Source organism: Suncus etruscus, chromosome 9 (genome assembly GCF_024139225.1).
Source record: "Suncus etruscus isolate mSunEtr1 chromosome 9, mSunEtr1.pri.cur, whole genome shotgun sequence".
NCBI classification, from domain to species: Eukaryota; Metazoa; Chordata; class Mammalia; order Eulipotyphla; family Soricidae; genus Suncus; species Suncus etruscus.
The window spans coordinates 61,789,224-61,814,442 of NC_064856.1; the positions used below are offsets into that span (position 1 = coordinate 61,789,224).

The following is a 25,219-nucleotide window of genomic DNA, read 5'->3' on the forward strand; positions in this document are numbered from 1 at the left end:
ATCACCTCTGGGAACAATTCCTGAACAGAATCAAGAGTAGCCTTCAGAAAAACTAGTGTTGCCCTAAAAATGTTTGAGAGCCACTTTTGTCCCTTCATAAAACTCACTAGTATCGAAGCCCAGAGACTCCATTTAAGTATTTAAGCATGTGTTTTGCATGCGGGAGCCTTAGCTTTGAACCCCAGCACCTGATGTTTCCCTGAGCACTACTGGTATGACAATATATAATAATAATAATAATAATGAAATACTATTTACTGGTATTGAAATTTTATATTTATGTAATAATTTTACTCAGTATCCCTGACCTCACTAAACTCTTAACATTTACAAGAGTAGAGTAATGGTTTTCCAATGCCCATAAATGTGAGTTAAATAAGTATGTGAATGAAAATGTGAAATAAATGGCTCTGGATTCATGTCATTGAATTAAAATATTTTTCATACATTGATGTTGACATGTACCAATAACTCATACTTGAATAATCACCAGTTGTAGTTCTAGCATCAGCATATTAATCATGACAGCTTTTGCTTTGCAAGAAAGAAGACCAGAGTTGATCCCCCATACTGCATTGTCCCCTAAGAATTACCAGATGTCATCCCAAAACAAACAACAAATAAGAAAAATGAACATATTGGTTATCTATTTGCATCATCTTTTTTTGTTTGTTTTTTGGGGGGCCACACCCATTTGACGCTCAGGGGTTACTCCTGGCTATGAGCTCAGAAGTCGCTCCTGACTTGGGGGACCATATGGGACTCCGGGGGATTGAACCACGGTCCGTCCTACGCTAGTGCTTGCAAGGCAGATACCTTACCTCTAGCGCCACCTTCCTGGACCCTATTTGCATCATCTTTACAAAAAATAATACCAAATTAATTTCACATAGTAAGATCAATTTGTGCTAACAATAAGAGCAGCTTCTACTTTATCAGTAAAATAAAATATATTCCACTTAAGTTATACTGTCCAGTGTGTGACGTCTTTACAGTTGGCATAGACTAGAGAGAAATTTCAGGTATCTGGAGGCTTAGTATAGTAGTCTTAGTATATGCGTTGACATGTATGAGACTGAGTTCAATCTGTGACACTACACACTATACACTGTCCAGCATGTGACGTCTTTACAGTTGACATGGACTAGAGAGAAATGCCTTAAGTTGTATGTAGGCTCTCTGGAAATGTCTGTTGAAGGAAACACTCTAGACAGGAAAGGTGAGAGACATAGAAGCTACAGCCTTTTTGGTGGTTTTTGTGAGGTATACTAATACATGAGTGACTAGTTTTCTTTATTGAATTAAGAAATCAAAATATACATGCTCTACTGAATTCTTTCACCTTTACATGTCTAGTTTACTGAGCAATACCTTTGTTAGATTATCTTTGAATTGAACAGAAGTCTTCAGCTTTTATCAAATCCAAGAAATCTTTCTTTAAAATATTAGTGCTTGGAGCAGGAGCAGTACAGTAGGTAGGGCATTTGCCTTGCATGTAGCTGACCCAGTTCCAATCCCCAACATCCATATGGTTCCCTGATACCATCAGAACTAATTCCTGAGTGCAGAGCCAGGAGTAACCGCTGAGCACCATGAGGTGTGGCCAAAATACAAAACAAACAAAAAATATTAGTTCTTAGATAGTTTGATTTAATAGATAGTGAAATACGGTTTTTAACGTGTTGACAAAGGCAATGTCATGTATTAAGACAGCCAAATATGAGCCACTGATAATATGTGCTGGTATCACTGTGTTACATATGACATCCAAGTAGTTCTTTACGCTTTGGTGCAAATTCTAAGTGTAAATAATATAAATAATGTAAGTATTTACCTAAATGTAATCTAAGTATTACTTCTAAATGTAAGTAATAAACAAATTTCAAATATAAATTTTTAATTTGGAAATACCTGGGGAGGGGTTAGTGTAACTTATTAATACACATCTAGACTAAAATACTATATATATTTTCCTTTTCTGGATGGGTCATTATTTTTTCTTAGATGATGGATTTAGAAGAGGTATTACCCATGGATTGCTGTCGTCTTGTTAAATATGATGAGTTTCATGATTATCTAGAACGATCATATGAAGGAGAAGAAGATACACCAATGGGACTTCTACTAGGTGGAGTCAAGTCAACATACATGTTTGATCTGCTATTGGAGACAAGAAAACCTGAACAAGTTTTCCAATCTTATAAACCTGGAGGTAAGAAATTTTAAAGTATTTTGAATAATAATGGTTTTGAATTTTTTATCACTAATTTTTTTTTCTATAGATATGAACTAAGGAGTGAGAGCAGTAGCACAGTGTGTAGGCATTAGCCTTGTACGCAGCTGACCCAGGTTTGATCACTCATATCCCATATGGTTCCCTAAGCCTTCCAGGAATAATTTCTGAGCACCACTGAGTGTGGCTCAAAATCCAAAAAAAAAAAAAAGGGAAAGAAGAAATGAACGAAAAACTTTTTCATGTGCTCCAAAGTATAGAATAATAATTTGGACAGATTGGGAAGTAACAGCATAATTGGAGTATATTCTACATCAGTGTTTCTCAATCTTTTCCATATACCCATTTTCTTTTCTTGGTTAGTAAACTTCTAATTTCTTTCTGTGGTCCACTTGTCACATGCCATAGCGATATGGTCCCTGGCTGAGAACTTACTGTTCTACATTATTTTCAAAGGGCCAACACATTTTTATAAACAAGCAACAAAGCTTTTAGTTGTAGTTTTTAATGACACTGATTTTCCTCTAATACCAAATTGTCTTGCTCTTCCTCCTCTCTCCCCATCTCCTTCCTCTGCTCATGGAAAAGATGTGGCTTCATAACCACATCACTGCTAAATTTTTTTCCCTCTTAGTTGTAGAAGTCCCAAAATATTACCTTTTTCTGTCCCCATTGAATATGTTGCATTGCTTTTTTTCTATTGAGTTTGATCTGACAACAAAATATTATGCCTCTAGCTTTACCCAGTGTATTCCCTAAAGACGGTATTTCTCATTGTCCAAAGTTTTCTACATGTAAAGTAAAATACAGAGAAATATAAAATTACTTAAATTATATGAAAACATTCTTGTCTTTCAACTTCTTTGCTTTACTTACTAACCAGAATTTAGATCTATATTCTTTGCTTTCATCACTAAAAGTTGAATGTGTAAAATCTTTTTTGTCTATTTCCATTTTCTCCTATGGATTTTATACACCTGTATTTTAAACAGTTCAATATTTTTATCTGTGTCTTCCTCAATCAGACTCCTGTATATAGAATACCTTTGGACCATTTCCTTGCAAATTAATTTTGAACATAAAATAGCAAAAATTTTGTTTGAATTACTAGCAATAAACAAAATTTTAAATGATAATTTACTGTTTACAATACTATTTTTTGTTTGTTTTTTTGTTTTGGGGTCACACCCGCCAGCTCTCAGGATTTACTCCTGAAGTCGCTCCTGTTCAGAAATTGCTCCTGGCAGGCTAGGGGACCATATGGGATGCCGGGATTCGAACCACCGTCCTTGTGCATGCAAGGCAAAACCTTACCTCCATGCTATCTCTCCAGCCCCATTTTACTGTTTACAATACTGTAAAATTTTGGGTATATGGTTCTTATATTTTGTTATATACTGTTCATCAGGCATCAACTACCAAAGTCCATTGTCATTTTACTGTAAGTGTGACACCCTCTGCCCATTTCTTCACTGTCCTTCCCTTCCTTTTGGTAACTATATTTTTTTCTAAGACTTAGTTATATTTATTGTGTTTTGACAGTTTGTTTGCTTAACATATATGTATTCCACAATTGAGTGAAAACATTTGGCAAATGTTTTTTACATCTTTACTTTTATTTTAGCTTAGTCACTTCAGTTTCCATCCATATTGTCATAAATGGAATAACTTTCCCTCTTTGTTAACTGAGTAGTATTCATTTCATTGATTATATTTACTATGTTTTAAAAAATATCCCTCAGTGGGCACTTAGGTTGATTCCATATCTTAATTATTATGAATAATAATGTATATATCTTTCAATATTAGAGTATTACTGTTTGGATAAATGCCTAGTTAGTACTGGTATTACTTGTTTATATGGTATCTTTATTTTTTAAGGATCTTTATAGCACATTTTTTTTAAAACTAAGAGCTCTAAACTTAAGGTAAGTGATGAAACTTGTAGGTAGGGTGATTTTTATTCACTCTTTATTCAACTTATTATAGATGTTCAAATAAGACTAATAGAATATTTTATTTTATTTAGATGAAAAGGATAAAAAGAAAGGTTAAGAATTTATATATACTCACATTAAAATATTCAACTAGAGATTAAGTATTAAGAGATTAGTGTTTGAAGATCATTTATTTTCTGGCAATTATAAAAGTTTAGATATTTATGTGTAATCTGTAAACAAAAAATATGAGATTAATTATAATATATAGAATACAAACATGTAAACAAAGACAATTTTTATAAATATTCCACAGAATATGAATATTATTTTGAGCTGAGTATTCTTTAATTTGAAGTGTCTTGATAGTTTTGTGAAATATGTCTAAAAGCATGAAACTCTTCTATGTCCTCTGTTGTATTTGCTTTTAATTCTCTAGTTACTATTATGGTTTCAGTATGTGTTTTAGAGCTTTGGAGATATAATTTTAATGTGTTTGAAAATTTGGACAGTGGTCTTTATTTTGATGTGGAGGCCACACCTGTCAGTGTTCTGAGGTTACTGTCTTTTCTGCACTCAAGGTCTACTATAATGGGTAGTCTCAGTGTACCATATAGAGCCAGGTAGTACTCCTGTATGCAATTTATGTCAACTGTTGAGCCATGCCTCTGAGGGCATTATATTTTACAAAATAATATTATAAAATACCATGATTTAAAAATCTTACTTTGATTTTTGTTATTTTTTAAAGAGATCTAAGAAAATTGGTGCCAGTGAGATAGCACAGCAGTAGGGCTTTTGCCTTGCGCGCAGCCCATCCAGGAAAGCTGGTGGTTTGATCCCCGGCATCCCATCCTCCCTCCCACATTCCACCCCCCCCCCCACCCCGTGCCTGCCAGGAACGATTTCTGAACACAGAGCCAGAAGTAATCCCTGAGCACCGCTGGGTGTGACCCAAAAAAAAACAAACAAAAGAGATCTAAGAAAACTTTATTGTTAACCACATTTCCATTTTTTTATGTTTACAAGGTTAAAAATTGTGAAATAAAATTTTAATATCTATAATGTGTGTCATATCTATTTTGTGATAATTAGGAAGAAATGTTATATAATTCATTAGAAAAAACATTAAGCTAGCTATGCTTAGTTGTACTATTGTGTTTAGTGTGATACTTCTCAGTAGCATTTTAATTTATATCTAAAAATGATTGTGTTGCTTGTGTACAAGACATTTTATAAAATAACATTTAGTTTTGTTGTTTGGTTTTCAAATGCGACAGAAGTAATGGTGAAAGTGCATGTTGTTGATCTAAAGGCAGAATCTGTAGCTGCTCCTGTCACTGTTCGTGCTTACTTAAATCAAACTGTTATGGAATTCAAGCAGCTTATTTCAAAGGTAAGTTTTTAAACTGGTCAGTGATGGTTTTGAGTGCTTTGTACAAAATATAGAAGCCAGTATTTATTTGCTTGCTTCAGTAAATCAAATTTCATAGCCAGGAGACTACTGGTTTGTAAAGAAGAACACTGCAAATTGAAGAAATAGATTGAAGTATGGAAAGAATGTGAAACAAGTAAGGACAGTGTTTACAGTGTGACACAAAATACATGTGGAGACATATATGTTTAGTTTAGTTCAAAGAGGTTGCTAAAATAGCAAAAAATATCTCAGGCTTTATTTGAGTCAAACAACAGTAAATACATGTTTTGTTATTCTAAGTATAGACATGGTATGATTGAGAGTTCTAATGTCGTCATTGGTTAAGTTTGGCAGTGCTAGACTTATGTTCTAAATATTTTGAGGTGAAGAGTCAGAGACATAGAAGAAGAGGTTATTGAAATAATTCGGGGAAAAAAGCTGGTGCTCAGAAATGAGAGAAGTTGTAGATTGTAAAAGTAAATATATAAATAGATTCTATAGAACTAATGCAATGATTAGAAAATGTTGACTGAGGAGCTTTAAACTTCAGTAACCAGAAAGGTGGTGATATATAGACTAGAAGAGTTAGCAGATTTGACAAATAGATTGATTTTAGCTACATGTTTTAAGTAATGTTCATAAACTCATTCAGAATTTTTTTAACTAGTAAACTAGGATTAAAACATTCATTAAGTTAAGAGACTAGTCTACTCCAGAGAATTTACAGAGAATTTGTTATTATTCTCTCAGGTGTCCTTGTACTTTATACCTTAGGACACTGAGCATACAAACTGAGGCAAAGTTTTTCAGGTTTCCTAAACCCCAGGTACAGAGCCCTTTGCACATTGAAAATACTCATTATAAGTATTTAATTTTTATTTATCAAGACAAGAGTCCAGTTTTAGTAATGCAGTTTGTTTATTGTTGTGGGGCCACCTTGGTGGTGGTAAAGGTAGGCAGGGGATAGAATGGCATATGGTGCTGGGAATTGAACCCATGGCCTTACACTTGGCAAATCACACTTGGCCTCACACTCTACCATGTAATACCTATCTTTGATATCTTGTCTGTGTTTGCTTAAATGCTGTTTTTAACCAGTCATTAAAAATCAAGAAAATATGAGTGGTAAAAAAAAAAAATCAAGAAAATATTGGTAAAAAAAGTATATAAAGAATTGGGGCCGGAGAGATAGCACGGAGGTAGAGCGTTTGCCTTGCATGCAGAAGGATGGTGGTTCAAATCCCGCCATCCCATATGGTCCCCAGTGCCTGCGGGAGCGATTTCTGAGCACAAAGCCAGGAGTAACCCCTGAGGGCTGCCAGGTATGACCCAAAAACCAAATAAATAAATAAATAAATAAATAAATAAATAAATAAGCAAGCAAGCAAACCAGTGACTTAACATTTGCCAAAGTACTGATTGTAGAAACATTATATTATAGTCATATTCTATTACTATCTCAAGATCACATTTGTATAATACTCCAATAGATTTGCTTAGAGCATGAGTGGGTAGGTTACAGAAAAGGAGACAAATTACATTCCTTGAGTAGCTAGTTAATCTTATTGGAGAATAATATGTCTATAGAGAATAAAGCAGTGACAAACTATTGAACTAACTACTAAAGTGCTTAAAATATAATGCCCTGGAATTAGTTATAATTGATTATATTTGAGAGCAAATTATGTTATTTAAATTGTAAATTGATTGTATTTGCTCATTTCATGTAAAATTCATAAAATGATACTAAATATTAAGTACAGGGATCTTAGGATAACAAAATACTTCGATACTATTTTAATTTCATCTTATATAGAAGAAAATGGACCTAATAAGGGTATTAACTAAGGGCCCAAAGATACAGTACAGAAGGTACAGAAGTAGGTAAGGCATTGATTTTATATGCAGCTGCAGCAGCCACAAACCCTCATTTGAACCCCCCTCCCAGCACCACTTAAGGCAGGGGTCCTCAAACGTTTTAAACGAGGCCAGTTATCTGCCCCTCAGACTGTTGGAGTACTGAACTACAGTTTTAAAAAAAACTGAACAGGGCCCGGAGACATAGCACAGCGGCATTTGCCTTGCAAGCAGCCGATTCAGGACCAAAGGTGGTTGGTTCGAATCCCGGTGTCCCATATGGTCCCCTGTGCCTCCCAGGAGTAACCCCTGAGCAACGCTGGGTGTGGCCCAAAAACCAAAAAAAAAAAAAAAAAACTGAACAAATTCTTTTATACACTGCACATGTCTTATTTGAAGTATAAAAAGATGGGGGGTCGGGGCCCGGAGAGATAGCACAGCGGCGTTTGCCTTGCAAGCAGCTGATCCAGGACCAAAGGTGGTTGGTTCTAATCCCGGTGTCCCATATGGTCTCCCGTGCCTGCCAGGAGCCATTTCTGAGCAGACAGCCAGGAGTAACCCCTGAGCAATGCTGGGTGTGGCCCAAAAAACAAAAAAAAAAAAAAAAAGGTGGGGGGGGTCAAATACAATATTTAAAATAAAGAACAAGTAAAGTTAAAATCAGTAAACTTATTAGTATTTTAATGGGAACTATGGGCCTGCTTTGGGGGGGGGGGGGCATAGTTTGTGGACCACTGTCTGAGACTGAGATGAGGAATCAAGAAACAGCGAAGGAGAGGAGTTGGAGAATGTGGCATACATCCCACATGTGTACTGCAGGCTCCAGACAAGTTGGCTGCTAAGCAGGATAGGCAATGGCAGCAAAAACGTCCTATGGGCCAGATAAATGTTCTTGGCAGGCTGCATATGGTTGCAGGGCATAGATTGAGGACCCCGATATTATGCAACTATTAGGAAAAATGAAATCATGAAATGTGCTTATACATGGATGGATATGGAGAGTATTATGCTGAGGGAAATGAATTAGAGAAGGATAGCCTCACTTATTGGTGGGATATTAAAAAAAAAGTGTGATAATAATATCTAGATAATAGAAACAAGGGCCAGTATGACCACTTGGACCTAATAATCCATGTTAGGAAGCTTGCCACAAATAGCACAAATGTAGGGGAGTACAGTTAGTGCACAGAAGGAACTAGTGCAGATAGTTGGCAATAATCTCTCCGGACAAGAACTGGGTGCTGAAAGTAGATAAAGTGATATGCATAATACCCCTACAGTAACAGTATTGGAAATGATAGTGTATAAAAGGAAAAGGGGAAAGACAGAGGAAGAAAAGAAAAATGTCTTTCCCTGAGAGAGGCATGGGAGAGGGCAGGAGGAAGGGGGAAGAGAACTGGGGATATTGGTGGCAAGAAAGGTGCATGACTGAAACTCAAATTATGAACATTTTTTTAAAAACCCAACTATATACAGACATCCTTATAACTACAATGTTTGAATAAAGTAATAAAAAGTAAACTCATGAAGTTGAATGGGCATTGGTTTGTCATCATTTGTCAAAGAAGTTAACTTGGTTTCTTTGGAATCAAAGATGATTTATTTATTACTAAAATGAGAGAGTTTTTATTGAGTAAAATTTACTTAGACATGCAGGGAGGGAAAGGATTAAGTGTTCAAAAAAGAACACTGGCTTAAGAAATCTAGCCTAGAACACATTATATTTTATAGCATGGTTAATGATTGGAGCTATTATTTTTCCCTTGGGTTCTTTGAAAATATAAAGTTCTACAAAGATGATTTTTGTTTCTAAGAGAATTTCAGGGTGACTTTATTTTTACTTCAAGCAGTATTATTTTTAAAAGACCATTTTTTTAAATTGTATTATTTTCTTTGTAGGCTATTCATTTACCTGCTGATACAATGAGAATAGTGCTGGAGCGCTGCTATAATGATTTGCGTCTTCTCACCGTGCCCAGTAAAACTCTGAAAACTGAAGGGTTTTTTAGAAGCAACAAGGTATGATTTTATTTTTTCATTATTTTGTCTGTGTTGGTAATATTATGTAAAATTAGGTTGAATGATATAAGTAGCCTCTAGAATTGTCTACCATCTTTATCTCTAACTTACATTTAAAATTACTAAAATTAAGTTCAGGAATCACAAAATTTCCCAGATGGACACAGTCAGTTGGCTGCTTTCAGGATTTACTCCTGGTTTTAAGTTCAGGGTTTATTCACATTGTAAGAATTGGGGGACCATATATAATACTAAGATAATACTCCAATCAGCTAAATACAAGCATGCACCTTGCCAGATGTGCAATTCAGGCCCCAGAATTTCATTCTCCCTGACTTTATTGTTTGTTGTGATTATCAAACCATCCTTATCTTTTATAGACTACTATTTTCCTATAGTATTTTCAACCTTTTATGTTGAACTGTTGTTAACCATTGAAGTTTAACTCTGTCGTCTGTGAGCAGCACTTTATTGCATTTTGTTTCCTAGTTCATCCAGCCACTCCTACTACAACTTTTAATTGCTGAATTTCGACCAATAACATTTTGTTCAGGCCAGTAATACTGACATTGGCATGGAACTTATTGGTATATAGGAATTCATTGCAATTTTTTGGTATGATTCTGGATGTTTTTCCAGTTTTTGTTTCTTTAATCTTTATACTCTTTGTACTTTAAAATCTGTGTGTTGTGTAGTGATCAGGTCCCATTCAAATCTTTGTGATCTAAATATTTTTTTGTCTTGTGATTACCATAAAGTTTTAAATCTTCAATTCTTTTAAATTTAAAGAAGTCTTGAATTCATTCTAGGAGTTGAATTAGAATGAACCCCCTTATTACCCTTTTTCATGCATTTTATATTTTTTAAAGTATGTTTATACTTTTTTTTTTTACAACTTACAAATTGTTTCTTTGTAAAGGCTGGTATTTTCTTGCAGAACTGGCTTAGGACAATCAATTCCTTTGACTGTTGTGTGTCTAAAAAGCTTTATCATTTCTTTAACTCTTGAGTAAGAAATAACCTAGCTTTGTAGTATTTTCCAAGTTGGCGGTCTTTTCCATTCAGCATTTTGGATATATAGTGTAGCTTTTCAGTTTGTTGGTCCTGCTATGAATCTTCTGGGTTTCTCTTTATTTGTCTTTCCTCTTCTCTCAATGCTTTTTGCATTCTATCTGTATCTTCAGTTTTTCCTTTTAATTAAACTTTGTCTTAGGACTTCTTGAGTTTATGCTGTTTGGAAACTTTGCGTTTTCTTGGTCTGGCTTTAAATGTATTCCTCCCCAGATTGGAGAAATTCTCAGCTATTGTTTCAACTAAGATTAGTTCTTTTCTTCTTTTTCCTCTTCTGAAACCCTTATAATGCAGATGTTGTTCCAGTTAATGCTTTCCCATGAGCCTTACATTTTCTTCATTTTTTCTAGTTATTTTCTGTTCTTTCTTGATGGGTTTCTCTACTTTATCCTTGAGTTCACTGATTTGATCTTCAGCTTCTTCTGTTGAATTCCCTCTTAGATTTTTAGTTGAGCCACTGTTCATTAGCTTACTGATTTCTGTTTGGATTTTTCTCATACTATCTTTGCCCTGGTTAAAATTTTCCATTGATTTTCCCATTTATGTGAACATTATTAGAACTGTTGCTTTAAAGTCTTCAGGGAATTTAGAAAACTGATAAGATTGGGGTTCTTCCCCAAGCTTTTGTCTTTGTTCAAGGGTGTTGATGAATGAATGTCTTTATTTCTTTATTTTGTTTGGTGTTATGTAGGAACTTAGAGATATTTTTCTAATTTCAGTTTGGTATTCCATAGTGAGATTTCTTTTTTGATGATAGTATCCTTCTCTTTGCCTGGAGTGCTCCTTCTGTCCCTTATTACTGAGAATTTTAAATATACTCACTCAGGCCCATCTTTCTGTGGAACTCCACACAGGGAAAAGAGCCTGACTAAAATGCAGGCATCTTGGTGCTCTCTGGCCTTCTCTTCTATTGCCACCTAGCACCATTTATTGCCCTAGTACTTAATTTTTTAGGCTCCAGAACAATGTACATGATTTTTTTGGGTACTAATTTTTTTAGGGTATTGTTTAACGTATTTGACATTCTCTCCCAGCTCCTTGTTGTGAAAACTATCTTTTTACTTTACAATTATTTTCGCAGGAGTAGGGTGAGAGTTCGGCCACACTCATTGGTGCTCAGGGGTTACTTCTGGCTCTGCTCTTTTTTTTTTTTTAATTTTTTTATTTTTAATTATGAGAACAAGGATGCAAAGAAAGAGGACAAGGTAAAGTTACAGTGGAAGGACAATCACCCATAACATAATTCTCAGAAGTCCCCTTGCTGATATCTTAACTTTAAAATTTCAGCCAAAGAACATTAAGATAAATAAGACAGAATCCATGTACAATTACTTTGTCCCTCAAGTCCCCAGATTGTAACACATTATAATATTTCTTAACAGCACACAAGGCAATCTAAAGCCATAAAACTTATGTAACTCCTTAAACATTACAGGCATAGTATATTTTTTACATTTCAATATACATGCATATTAGCTTAAGTTAACCTCAAATTTTAAGTGGGTTCTTTTTAAGGATTAGAGTCAAAGGAGCACAGTAAAAATGGTGTTAGAGTGGCAATTGTTGTTTGCATAGGCCCACCAAAATATGAGGGACATGGAAAGAAATAACCTTGGCCTAAATACAAAGAGACCCAACCCCTGAAGGTTCCAGGCACAAGACCAACTCTAGGCTCCAGGCAAGCTAGATCGTCCAATCCAAGACATTGTCTGTAGTGCCAACACACTTTTATTTTTCACACAGTCTCTGTTGTTGGTATCATGTTTCTGTATTAAAGATCCTGGAATCTGCATATCCTACATTGAAGTCAGGATGTGGAGTGTCCTCTCGTTTCACCTCACAATCAAAGGGCAATGCAGCGAGCCCTGTCCTGGAAGCAGGTCGTTGTTGTTGTTAAGTCTTCTCAGTGTTAAGGGAAGTCTCTTTTGAGCAGGTCGATGTCTGAGCAGTGTAGGGCTTCCTTGGTAGAGGATTGCTTCCAGGTGATGTTATAGACCAGCCTGGATGTTTCGTGGATGGCTTCCCTGGTTCAGGGGTGAATGGAAAATGCCCTTTCTTCTGAGGTCTGTATCAGGTCGTTATGTCAATGTTCAGGGTATAAGGTCCCTTTGCACTACAAGATTTGTGTATTCCAATCTCTATTAGATAGGATCTTATTTGTATGTATAGTATTTTCCCATTTTAATGTGCCTATGCAAAAAAGGAGCAATGCCACGTGGTGTCATTGGCACATATGGGGGCCATAAGAACAATTCCAACGATTCCCATGATATGGTTCAATCATAAGCATTAAACTGGGGGACTCTTTCACCAAAATTCCTTGTTAAACAGCTCAAAAAGAGAAGAAAAAAGTGATTAGAATCGTCACTGTATAACATTTAGTAAGAATTATAGCTGTCAGAGAAAAAACACAAAATATTCTAAAGAAATACATGTCCATTTTATGTATCTTGAAACAGTTTGGGGTTGTTACACATAATGCACGGCTTTGGTTTGTGATTAGTATTGTACACTACTGAAGTTAAAAAGAGTAATGTAGGTTAGTGACGTTTGGGGGGGGTTAGAGAGTTAAGGAGTAAAAAAGAGCTTTGTAGGGGTGTGGGAAAGGGCAGAATACAAAATGAACATTCTGGATACGCAAAACATAAGAATAAGGAATACTCTTAATATATGAAGTACGCATGGGGGCTCGTGCCCCCACGCGGTTCTGTAGTTTTTGGATGCATAGGGAGGAATTTCTCACCCCCTCCCCCCAGGGCCCGATTAACCAGGCGTGGCCCTGAAGACCCGCCTGGTGTGGGGGGGATCTTGTTCGCCTGGACTAAGTGGTCAGCCCAGGGGGCCTATGGCTAGCTGTCCTACCCAGAGCCCCCAACATACCAGTCAAAGATGCCCAGAAATCCTGGCATGCGGAGTGTTCTGAGCCCAGCGTGCCTCTGTAGTTTTTGGATGCATAGGGAGGAATTTCTCACCCCCTCCCCCCAGGGCCTGATTAACCAGGCGTGGCCCTGAAGACCTGCCTGGTGTGTGGGGGTGATCTTGGTCCCCTGGACTAGGTGGTCAGCCCAGGGTGGCTCTGCTCTTAATATTTATTCCTGGCAGGTTCTCAAGGGATCAAATCTGGTTGTCTACATGCAAGGTAACCACTCTGCCCATTGCACTATCGCTCTGGCCCGTACTTTACAATTTTTAAAATTGTAGTTGAGGTAACATGATTACAATAGTGGTAATAATTAATAATTTTTGTGGTTTTGATATAACGAAGTTATTGCACCATCAGCAAAGAGTATACGTTTTTGTTTTTGGGCCATACCTGGCAGGCTCAGGACCATAGGGGATGCTGGGAATTGAACCTAGGTCTGTCTTGGTTCAGCCGCTTGCAAGCCAAGCGCCCCACTGGTCTGCTATCACTCTAGCCCAAGAGTATACTTTTTAAAATAAACTATTTCAAGTTTTATTATTTACTATCAATGAAACCGTATTTTTCTGATGAATGAGAATGTTAAGATTCATGATACACTATAATTCTGTCTATTTTTTAGGTGTTTGTTGAAAGTTCTGAGACTTTAGATTACCAAGTGGCCTTTACAGACTCTCATTTATGGAAACTTCTGGACCGCCATGCAAATACAATCAGATTATTTGTGTTGTTACCGGAACAATCTCCAGGATCTAACTCCAAAAGGACAGCATACCAGAAAGCTGGGGGTGATTCTGGCAATGTGGATGATGACTGTGAAGGCATCAAAGGACCTGTGGGGAACCTAAAGTCTGTGGAAGCTATTCTTGAAGAAAGCACTGAAAAACTCAAAAGCTTGTCTTTGCAGCAACAGCAGGATGGAGATAATGGGGACAGCAGTAAAAGCACTGAGACAAGTGACTTTGAAAACATTGAGTCACCTCTCAATGAGAGGGACTCTTCGGCATCAGTGGATAATAGAGAACTTGAACAGCATATTCCAACTTCTGATCCAGAAAATTTTCAGTGTGAAGAGCGGTCAGATTCGGATGTGAATAATGACAGGAGTACAAGTTCAGTGGACAGTGATATTCTTAGTTCTAGTCACAGCAGTGATACATTGTGCAATGCAGACAGTGCTCAAATCCCTTTAGCTAACGGACTTGACTCTCATAGTATCACTAGTAGTAGAAGAACTAAAGCAAATGAAGGGAAAAAAGAGACCTGGGATACAGCAGAAGAAGACTCTGGAACTGATAGTGAATATGATGAGAGTGGCAAGAGTAGGGGAGAAATACAATATATGTATTTCAAAGCAGAATCCTATGCTGCGGATGAAGGTTCTGGGGAAGGACATAAATGTATGTACTTTTTTTTGTACAAAGAAAAAAGATTCATTGAAACATGTTTTTCTTAAGTTTTTAGTTAAGAAAGGAATCAGTGGAGAAGAATTTCATTCTAAAACCACCTGTAATTTTTCTGGATTATAAAATTAACTTATTGCCTTTGCTTTTATTTCTATATATTTATAGTGAACAATATTAATCCTTTATCATGAGTATGTTAGACCTATGGTAGTAATTATGTCAAAAAGAATTAAGAATTTTTTTTGTTTGTTTTTGGGGGACCATATGGGATGCAGGGGGATCGAACCATGGTCCGTCCTAGGCTAGCACAGGCAAGGCAGATGCCTTACCACTTACGCCACCGCTCCAGCCCCAAATTAAGAATTTTTTAAAGGAAAGAATTGTGGCAAAATACTAAGGAAAAATTAAGTAGTTTAATAAAGAAAGAATAAAAACTCCCATGCCCTAACCAGATAAAAAGCTATATATATGCTTTTAAAAGTTTGGTAGTCAAGAGTCCAAGACAATTTTTTTTGTTTTTTTTGGTTTTTTTTGTTTGTTTGTTTGTTTTTTGGGTCACACCTGGCAGTGTTACTCAGGGGTTACTCCTGGCTCTATGCTCAGAAATTGCCCCTGGCAGGCCCAGGGGACCATATGGCATGCCGGGATTCGAACCACCAATCTGCATGCAAGGCAAACACCTTAACTCCTTGCTATCTCTCCAGCCCCAAGACAAATGTTTTTGGGGGGTTTTTTGGTTGTTTTGTTTTGTTTTGTTTTGTTTTTGTTGTTGTTGTTGCTAATTTTTATTTTGAGCAAAGTGGATTACAAATCTTTCACAGTAATATTTTAGGTACATAGTGACATTGAATTAGGGACATTCCCGCCACCAGTGTTTTTAAATTCCTTTTATTCTCCAAAACAAACAGCTCCCTTTCCATTTTCCATAGAAGTTCGTAAGTAACTCAGGGGCTGGAATGTTGGCACAAGCAGTAGGGCATTTGCCTTGCATGCACTGACCTAGGATGGACCGCAGTTTGATCACCTGGCATTCCATATAGTCCCCCAAGCCAGGAGCGATTTCTGAGCACATAGTCAGGAGTAAGCCCTGAGCATCACCAGATGTGGCCAAAAACAAACAAACAAAAAAAGAACATAAGTAACTCAGTCAGAGAATAGGAAAGACTCCTACTGCCTTCAGAATTTGAAATAAGCAAGGTGTAAACTGAGAATTTTGAATATTTAAAAAATATGAACTGTACTTGTCAGTTTGGACATTAAAGACACACCATAACATTGTATGAGATTTGAAACTATTGAAGAGTTTTAATAAAACCTCAGACTAAAACCAATGAATTAGGAAAAACAGGTATAAGAAATTATATCTTTGTTCCTTCAAGTATAAAAGGCATTAATTTACAAAAATTCCTTCAACAATGCAAATATTAACGTCAGTGTTCTTTACTTTTTATATTTTACTTTTTTTTTTCCTCACTTGAAGCTTCCATAAAATTAAAAGGGCAATATATTAGCATCCACATTTGATAGAAAAAATGAAACTTGGAGGGTGACTTGCCTAAAAATCTATAGATGGCTAGTAAAAAGCAAAACCATTGTTAGAATTTAAGCTATTTTAATTAAATGCTCCTGTTCCCTTTGGAAGAGAAGCAAGTTGTTCATCCTCTACACTACTAATAATTTCTGAATCTGCTATATTCAAGACCCATTGTAGCTATTATACGTAGAGATGACAGAAATGCAGCCTTTATTTCCTATAGTGGTAAGAAGCCCCCCTATACAATCATAAGAGCAAACTTCTGTGATTGATGGTCTTGAAGCTTCAAAATTTGCTCTTTTAGGAGGCTGGAGCAATAGTACAGCACGTAGGGTACTTGCATGCTGTAGTAGTGCTTTGGCACTGAAATTTCATCCCATATGATCCCCCTAGACCAGTGGTCGGCAACCTGCGGCTCGCGAGCCACATGTGGCTCTACACTTTTTAATTTGGCTCTTCTGTGTGCCGGCCGGCCGCTCCAGGAGTCAGGACTCTGCTCCTAGCCTCTGTCAGTGTGCACCCTGTGTGGCTCTCAAAATAAATTTCAATCGTGGTTTTGGCGAGATTTGGCTCAGTTGAAAAAAAAGGTTGCCGACAACTGCCCTAGACTACCAGTACTCTGAATGCAGAGTCAGGAGTAAGCCTGGAGCACTGCCGATTATGGCATCAAAAAGAAAATCAAGATTTGCTTTTCTAAATGAAATGGAAATAATACAAAACTAGAATTAAACATACATTTGTGTTTTAAATGAATTAGGTCCCCATTACTATGAAATCATGTGACATCCGTATGTATATCTTGCAGAAACTCGAGAAAATATAGATTGGTAGGCCAAAATGAGGACAGAAACTCCATTATAAACTTTAAATTTATATGGATATTTTATTGAATAAGATTAATTACCATATTTTTGTACCATAAGACACACTTTTTCCCCCCAAAAGATGGGTGAAAATGTGTGTCTTATGGAGCTGAAGCTGAAGCCTGTTTGCTGGGGAGGAGAGCATATACTAACCACTTGACATCTGCAGTGTTCCGCACCCTTTATTGCCAAACACGCCACATAGTAAGAGCAATCAGATTAATTCACTTTCACTGTCACATAGAGAGCTTTCGTTTAAGACTGTTTGATTGCTGTTGCGACTTTCTTTTATATTAACGAAAAAGTTTTAAAAATGTATTTTTATTTTCTGATTTAAAAAGAAAGTTTAACCAGCAGTAGACGGGTGTATTGTAAATATACTTCAGCCTCATGAGCTGGTGGTTCCCAGCCACTGTCTCCTGATGGCATCTTGCATTGCACCATTTGCTTTAAAATATTTTTTTCCTTGTTTTTCTCCTCTAAAACTTGGTGCATCTTACGGGTAGGTGTATCTTTTTTTTGTTTGTTTGTTTTTTGTTTTTGGTTTTTGGGTCACACCCGGCAGTGCTCAGTGATTACTCCTGGCTCTATGCTCAGAAATTGCTCCTGGCAGGCACTGGGGACCATATGGGATGCCGTGATTCGAACCACTGTCCTTCTGCATGCAAGGCAAACACTTTACCTCCATGCTATCTCTCCGGCCCTTGTCAGGTGCATCTTATAGAGTGAAAATTACAGTAACTTATGTTTTCTCATTTATCTATTGATGAGAAATTAGAGTTTTTTAGATGCTTCTTAGTTGATGAAGAAAATAGCTTAATAGGATAAATTATTTGCCTGGGGACACAAAGCTAGTAAGTCACACTGGTGAGGATCCAACTCAGATACTCTGTTAAAATACTAGTATTCATTCTCTACTCTATAGCAACTACTTCCTTAATTGTAATAGAGAGATAAGCAAATAAATATTCTGCTTGCTTACCATCCCCAGTCCCCTTAACATAGAGATATTTAAAGCAGATTTATTTAGAAAAGGGTTTGGATTTATTTTCCAGGTTGGTTTGCTATGGTTAACTGAAAGTTTTATGGATAATGGTATCAACCTCAAAAGGAATTTAGTATAAATCCTTAAGATTTAGTTTTATAATTAAGAATTGAGTCTTGAGTGATCTCATTCTTGTTTTGGAATGGTTAATAAAATATTTTTTACAAAGAAGATTGCTGACCACTTTTAATCCTTGTGGAATTTCAGTGGACTGATTTTCTAATATTAAATAAAAAGCATAGCTATGAATAGAAACCACCAAATACAGTTGTGTGTTTACACTTTAAGAAGCCACACAAGATTTGTTTTAAAACAGTAAAAACTCTGAAAAAATACATTTTTATGTTTAGCAGTTTGACTTAGAGAACAAAAATTAGGAATAGCCAGGGGTTTCAATAGTCATTTCTAAAATGACTTAATCAGAATTCCTTCATGACCTGAAAGTAAGTGCCTGATAAACATGAGTGAATAAGAGTGATAAAATAGCAAGGTATTCAACAAAGAATTGAATTTTTAAAAACTGATATGCTATATAGTTTAGACAGCTTATTTAGGTAATAACAAGCCCCTTAAAGTAATGGTTTTTGATCTAGCCCTTATAATTCAGGCATTGCTTAAGGGAATAAGAGTAAATTTTTCTTTGAAAATTTTGTCTAGTCCTGACCTACTTATAACTTACTGGAACTTATCCAAGACCTTGTTATAACTTGGGTATATTCAGGGTAACCAATGTAATAAAAACAGTAGTCCTTTAGCACTGAAATTTCTGTTTTTTCGCCGGAGACATAGCACAGCAGTAAGGCGGGCAGCCTTAGATGCAGAAGGACAGTGGTAAAATCCCGGCATCCCATATGGTCCCCCAAGCCTGCCAGGAGCAATTTCTGAGCAAAGAGCCAAGAGTAACCCCTGAGCACTGCCGAGTGTGACCCAAAAACCAAAAAAAAAAAAAAAGTTCGTTTTTGTTTGTTTTTGTTTTTTGGGCCACACCCGTTATGCGCTCAGAAGTCGCTCCTGGCTTGGGGGAACCATATGGGATGCGGGGAGGGGGGGGCGGGGGGAGGATCGAACTTCAGTCCGTCCTATGCTAGCGCTTGCAGGGCAGACACCTTACCTCTAGTGCCACCTTCCCAGCCCCTTTTTGTTTTTGTTTTTGTTTTTAATTTATGAGTCACACCTGCCAGAGTTCAGGTCTTTGCTAAGGATCACTCCTGGCAGTGTGTCAAGCACATTAAAGGTGCCAGTGATCAAATCTTGGTCAACTGCATGCAAGTCTGGCTCTCTCTGTGCTCCTCTCTGAAATTTGTTTTTCGTTTTCTACCTCATTTAATTCATCACATATGATTCACTGCTGGGATCAAACCTCAGTTTTTTGATGATAAGCCTGGAAGATATTTTTGAAGTTATACTGTGAAAGGATTGACCTCTTCAATTTAACCACCTCTTTATATTAAAGTTATGTAATTGTAGCTTAAAACTGAAATAATTATAAGCATAAGCAAGAATTAAGCTAACACTTGATACATGGCTATGTTATTTGTTTTGAACATATTGACCCTAAACACATATGGTATGAATATTATTACCTCCTACTTATAGGGTGGAATTTTAGTACAGAGAATTTAAGAGATCATAGTCACAAATTTATTATAGGAGGTAGAATCAGGAATTCATTCAAAACAGGCCATCTAAATCCAGAATTATTTGGTCTTAATCACCGTATTAGACTATTACACAACAAACTTTGTGTCTTTTGTCACATGACATTACTAAGAGAAGAAAACCAGAACCAGCCTGAGGTTTACAATATTTGTACAATTTTAAAACAGTGAGATTGGTGTAATGATACTATAAAGGAAAAAGGGGGCTCAGAGAGAATTTGGTGACCCTGTATATAGTTATTTTTCAGAATAATGTGAAAAACATATCCTGCTGTAGGTTTCTGATTTGTGATAGTCATTTTTCACTTTTCTCTTAAGAAATTTAATGCATTGCCAGATGACCTAAGTAGAAGCTTGTTTACCAAATGCTTAGCATTTTGGGGTATTTAAAGGTTTAGAAATGGATGTTTTAAACAAATTAAGAGAAATGCTGTTTTAAAAGTAAATAAAAATGTTGATTGCTCTGTTAATTTTTCCTAATTATCATTTCCTATTAAACTATATTTTATAATTGAATATAGTAAATGAGTAATACAGTAGATAACTAACAATTTGTTTGAAAATCTATTTAGAAAAATTAACCATAATATTAGGATAACCTGAGAACATAAACCAGGAATTTTTTAGGTTTCATCCATGACTTTGATGGAAATTTAACAGAAAATCAAGATCTACTCCAGCAATATAATCTGCTTTGCCTTAGTATAAGAACTAGGGTTTTTGTGCTTTACTGGAATATGCTCAGGATAAATAGACGAATTATAGAAATATCCTCATGAATGGCTTAGAAAATATAAATAGCAAAAAATAAGCTCATCAAAGACAATCCTATTATAAGCTAAAGAGAGTTTAAATTAAAGCTTAGCAATAGAGGAAACTTTTGATTAATTTTGACTCTTTTTTTGTTTTATTTGGGGAAGGGGGGAGTTCACACCCAGTGTCTCTCAAGGGTTACTCTAGGTTCTACATTCAGAAATTATTCCTAGCAGCTTGAGAGGGACTATAAGGGGATCAAACCCAAGTCAACTGCCTGCAAGACAAATACCCTATCCACTCACTTGCTATCACTCCAGCCCTTTAGATCTCTTTTTATATAAGTATGAGTCTTCGCATACTTATATTAATATTTTTTCTAATAGAAAATCCAGAACTAGATTTAATAACAGTTTTGAGGCAGTTTTCATATCTGACACTGTTAAAACCATGATTGGTTGAATTTATGCTGCAGTGTTGTAAGGGTGAGGGGTTATCCATTTTTCCTGTGAAGTATTGAAAGTATCAAAGAAGGTGGCTGATGTTGTTATTAAATAAAGAAGTATGAAGTAAACAAGTCAGAATTGGAATCAGCTTGAGCTTAAATTATTACTATATGTACTAGATTATACATATTTATAAAGAATTCTTAGAATTCTAAAGAATTTTTAGTGCAGCAGGCAGAATAATTATTAAGTATTAACTAATATTAAATATCAGAGCATTTACCTAGCATATTTCAGTGTCTATTTTTGTCTAATTAGTGTAGAATATTACAAGTCATTGCTTGAAAGGGGTGAATTTTTCTTGCTTTTGGTCTGATTTATGATAGGTTTTGATGTTTTATGATGTGTTTTATTTATATTCTAAGATTTCTTCTGTTTTTGTTTTGTGTGTGTGTTTAGGGTTGATGGTACATGTTGATAAAAGAATCACACTGGCTGCTTTCAAACAACATTTAGAGCCTTTCGTTGGAGTTTTGTCTTCTCACTTCAAGGTCTTTAGAGTGTATGCCAGCAACCAAGAGTTTGAGAGCGTCCGACTGAATGAGACACTTTCATCATTTTCAGATGACAATAAGGTTGATTAAATAATGCAAAATAATTTATCTTTTAAATTATAGATTTGAAAACATCTTGCACTACTTCCAAGTAAGGTGAAATAAGTATCCCAAAAGGTTAATTTGTTATTGGTTAGCCTTCTGGAATTATGTTGTTATTTTTCATTCATATAACAAATATTAGTTCATTGTTAACTGTATGTCAGTTACTATTCTAGGTGCTGGGGAATCGGAGGTAAAGATAAATCTGCTTTCAAAGAGCCCATAATCTAGAAAATGTTGGGAAGCAAAATTGATGGGATGAGAATGGATTATTTATTCTCTTCAAACAACATTTAAAAAATGTTTTTAATTTTTAGATTACAATTAGACTGGGGAGAGCACTTAAAAAAGGAGAGTACAGAGTTAAGGTGTACCAGCTTCTAGTCAATGAACAAGAGGTAAGTGATATACTTTTAGTAATAAAAATGCACTGCACAGAGGTTATATTACTAGTCATGTGTATGTGTTGTGAGTGTGTGAGTGTGTGAGTGTGTTTCTATCTAAAGCATAGGTTGGCAAATAATTGAGTTTTGTAGGCAATACAACTCAGCTTCAATGATAGCACAAAAGCAGACACAAGACAGTGAGGAAGTAAATAGGAGACTCTATGTTCCAATAAAATTTTTATTTACAAAATAGTCAGTGGATGAATGTGATCCTCACAACACTTTTGTTGTTATTGTCCATTCCCTGAATTTATGACATAATCGGTATTAAAAGATTTGTGAACTATATATATGCTTTTTATATATGACGTGTTATTGGGATTCTGGAGTGAGGCAAAAATTTTCTTGCCTTTTTTCTTCTCCTGGAATATCACATATAATTTTTTTTTTTCAGTTTTTTTTCTCCCATTTTTATCAAGGTACCATGATTTCCAATACTGTTAATGATAGCTTACTCAGCCTATCTACCAAATCTACCACTGGTGTCTGCTTCCCTCCACCAGTGTCTCAGGAATAAACCCTGAGCACTACTGGGTATGACCTTCCCCCTTCCCCCAGGGGAAAAAAAATCATTGCTGCCTGTGAAGTACAAAGAAATTTTCCCATTAATTTTTTAATGTGTAAGTAAACCTTTAATTGTGTTTATCTTCTATTTCTAGCCATGCAAGTTTTTGCTAGATGCTGTGTTTGCTAAAGGAATGACTGTACGGCAATCAAAAGAGGAATTAATTCCTCAACTCAGGGAGCAGTGTGGTTTAGAGCTCAGTATTGACAGGTAAAGTAAAATCAAGATGACTGCACTTTATATGGGTTAATAGGATTTTCTAAAACTGAGTAGTACAAAATGTTGTACTATTCAGAATATTAGTACAGATTATATTAATACAGATTAGTAGAAATCAAAAGTATCAGAATTATGTTTGAATTGCCTCTGTAGCAAACTGTATTTGAACTGCTGGGACTATTTTTCCTCTTTCAAGATTTCAGCAAATAGCCACTTACTTTGTATTGGAACATAGGTTATTTTTCTTTGGTGTCAGATTTATGTAATTTTTTTAAATGTTGAATTATAATAGCTTTAAAATGCCTTATATTTGTAGGTTTCGTCTAAGGAAGAAAACATGGAAGAATCCTGGCACTGTCTTTTTGGATTATCATATTTATGAAGAAGATATTAATATTTCTAGCAACTGGGAAGTTTTCCTTGAAGTTCTTGATGGTATTTTTTGTTTTTATTTTTCTGGTTTTTTTTTTTTTATTATGACACTGATTTACCAAGTTGTTCATAATATAGTCATTTCAGGCATTAAATGTGCGAACACTAATCCCACCACCGGTGTCACCTACTCTTCACTAAGGTCCCTAATACCCATCCACTAATATAGCCTAGCCTGCCTCCTTGACACAAGGTGAATGAAATTATCAAAAATTAGATCAGCATGGGGCAAATAGAAGTAATTGTTTTATCCCTCCAAAGTTTTACTAAAATCAGTGTCTAAGGATTTACTGATCTGTGGTTGGTGCTAGTTAAGACATTTGTGTTACTGTTTAGGCTCACTGAGCTTGGTAGATTACTCTAATTCAGATTCAGATTTCCTATGATACTACTGAGTTGACATTACTATACAATTTATAGATATCAAAATTATACCATGCAAGGAGCCGTACAGTCCAGGATTATAGATTAGAAACAAATTTGGTGGCTTGGCAATTCATTATGGTTAAGGTTAAGAATAGACCATTTTCTGTAGGAGGCTGTTGTGTGGCATGGGGCTGCTGTGGTTGATGCAGAAAAGGGGATCTGCCCTCAATTTTTCTGAGATAATGCCACAAGAGGCATCACTCCAGACCAGACTACCTAAAGGTCATTATTTCCTTTGGGAACTTGGTAGAGTGGCTATGCTACTCTATGCTGTTTTTCAATGATATGATGACCAATGGTATACTTTTTAGTTTGTGAAATCTGGTTAGAAATGCTCTAGAGCTGACAGACACTATGGATTTATTTAATAAATTATTTAATAATTATTTATTTAATAACTGATTTATTAAATGAGTTTCCTTTATCTTTTCTCTGGGTCCCCTTTGCTTTTTAGTTGCTTCCTTTTTCCTCTGTTGTTGTGGGTTATGAAGTCCTTGGTAGGAAATTGTAATTTCAAATTGTATTTTTTGTACTTTTTATAGGAAATTGTTAACCATGTTCATTATTCTCTTTCTCTTTTTATTATGCCTCATTTTGTTCTGAGAGCAGGATACGGGGAATTCATCAGATATTTTGAGAACAATTGTGACTACATTTATTGTTTTTTGTTTGGTTTGTTTGTTTTGTTTTATTTGGTGACGCTCAGGGATTACTCCTGGCTATGCGCTCAGAAATTGCTCCTGGTTTGGAGGACCATATGGGTCATCCTGGATCAGCCATGTGCAAGGAAACACCCTACCACTGTGCTATTGCTTCGGCCCCAATTGACTACATTTCTTAGGCTACCATCTGCCACAAACCTAGGGCTTTAGCAGCAGAAATATATTACTCTATTTTGGAGACTTCAAGTCTGAGATCATGGTGTCAGTAAAATTGTTCCCTTGGAAGTCTAGACAGGGTAATCTGTTCTAGGCCTCTCTTTAAGCTTTTAGTGGTTATGAGTTGGGGTGATATTATATAGGATATGTTGGTTTTCTAAAAGTTCAGTGATGTACTTCACCTAGGTCAGTTTATTTCAAATATAATTTGGTTTAAAGTTCACCAGTTATGGGACCAGTGAGATAGCCCAAATGTACTGAGTGTATGCCTTACATGTATATGACTCAAATTCAATCCCAGACACTGCAGACATTTCTGCAAGCATTACCAGAAGTGGTCTGTAAGCACAGAGCCAATAGTAAATCCTGGGCACATTTTTGGGGCACACGGGTTACTCCTGGCTCTGTGCTCAGAAATTGGCAGACTCGGGGGACCAT

The 25,219-nt window shown here is 35.9% G+C and overlaps 1 protein-coding gene across 3 annotated transcripts in view; it reads left to right on the forward strand.

Moving 5' to 3' along the window:
• Window positions 1–25,219, forward strand: part of USP47 (ubiquitin specific peptidase 47) — a 127,920-nt gene that overhangs the window by 96,302 nt on the left and 6,399 nt on the right. For all 3 annotated transcript variants that reach the window (XM_049780983.1, XM_049780984.1, XM_049780985.1), the window contains 8 exons: window positions 2,005–2,212; window positions 5,451–5,566; window positions 9,344–9,463; window positions 14,077–14,854; window positions 21,619–21,794; window positions 22,133–22,213; window positions 22,921–23,036; window positions 23,362–23,480. In XM_049780983.1, coding sequence (XP_049636940.1) covers window positions 2,005–2,212; window positions 5,451–5,566; window positions 9,344–9,463; window positions 14,077–14,854; window positions 21,619–21,794; window positions 22,133–22,213; window positions 22,921–23,036; window positions 23,362–23,480 — 1,714 coding nt within the window. The remainder of the gene's footprint in view (window positions 1–2,004; window positions 2,213–5,450; window positions 5,567–9,343; window positions 9,464–14,076; window positions 14,855–21,618; window positions 21,795–22,132; window positions 22,214–22,920; window positions 23,037–23,361; window positions 23,481–25,219) is intronic.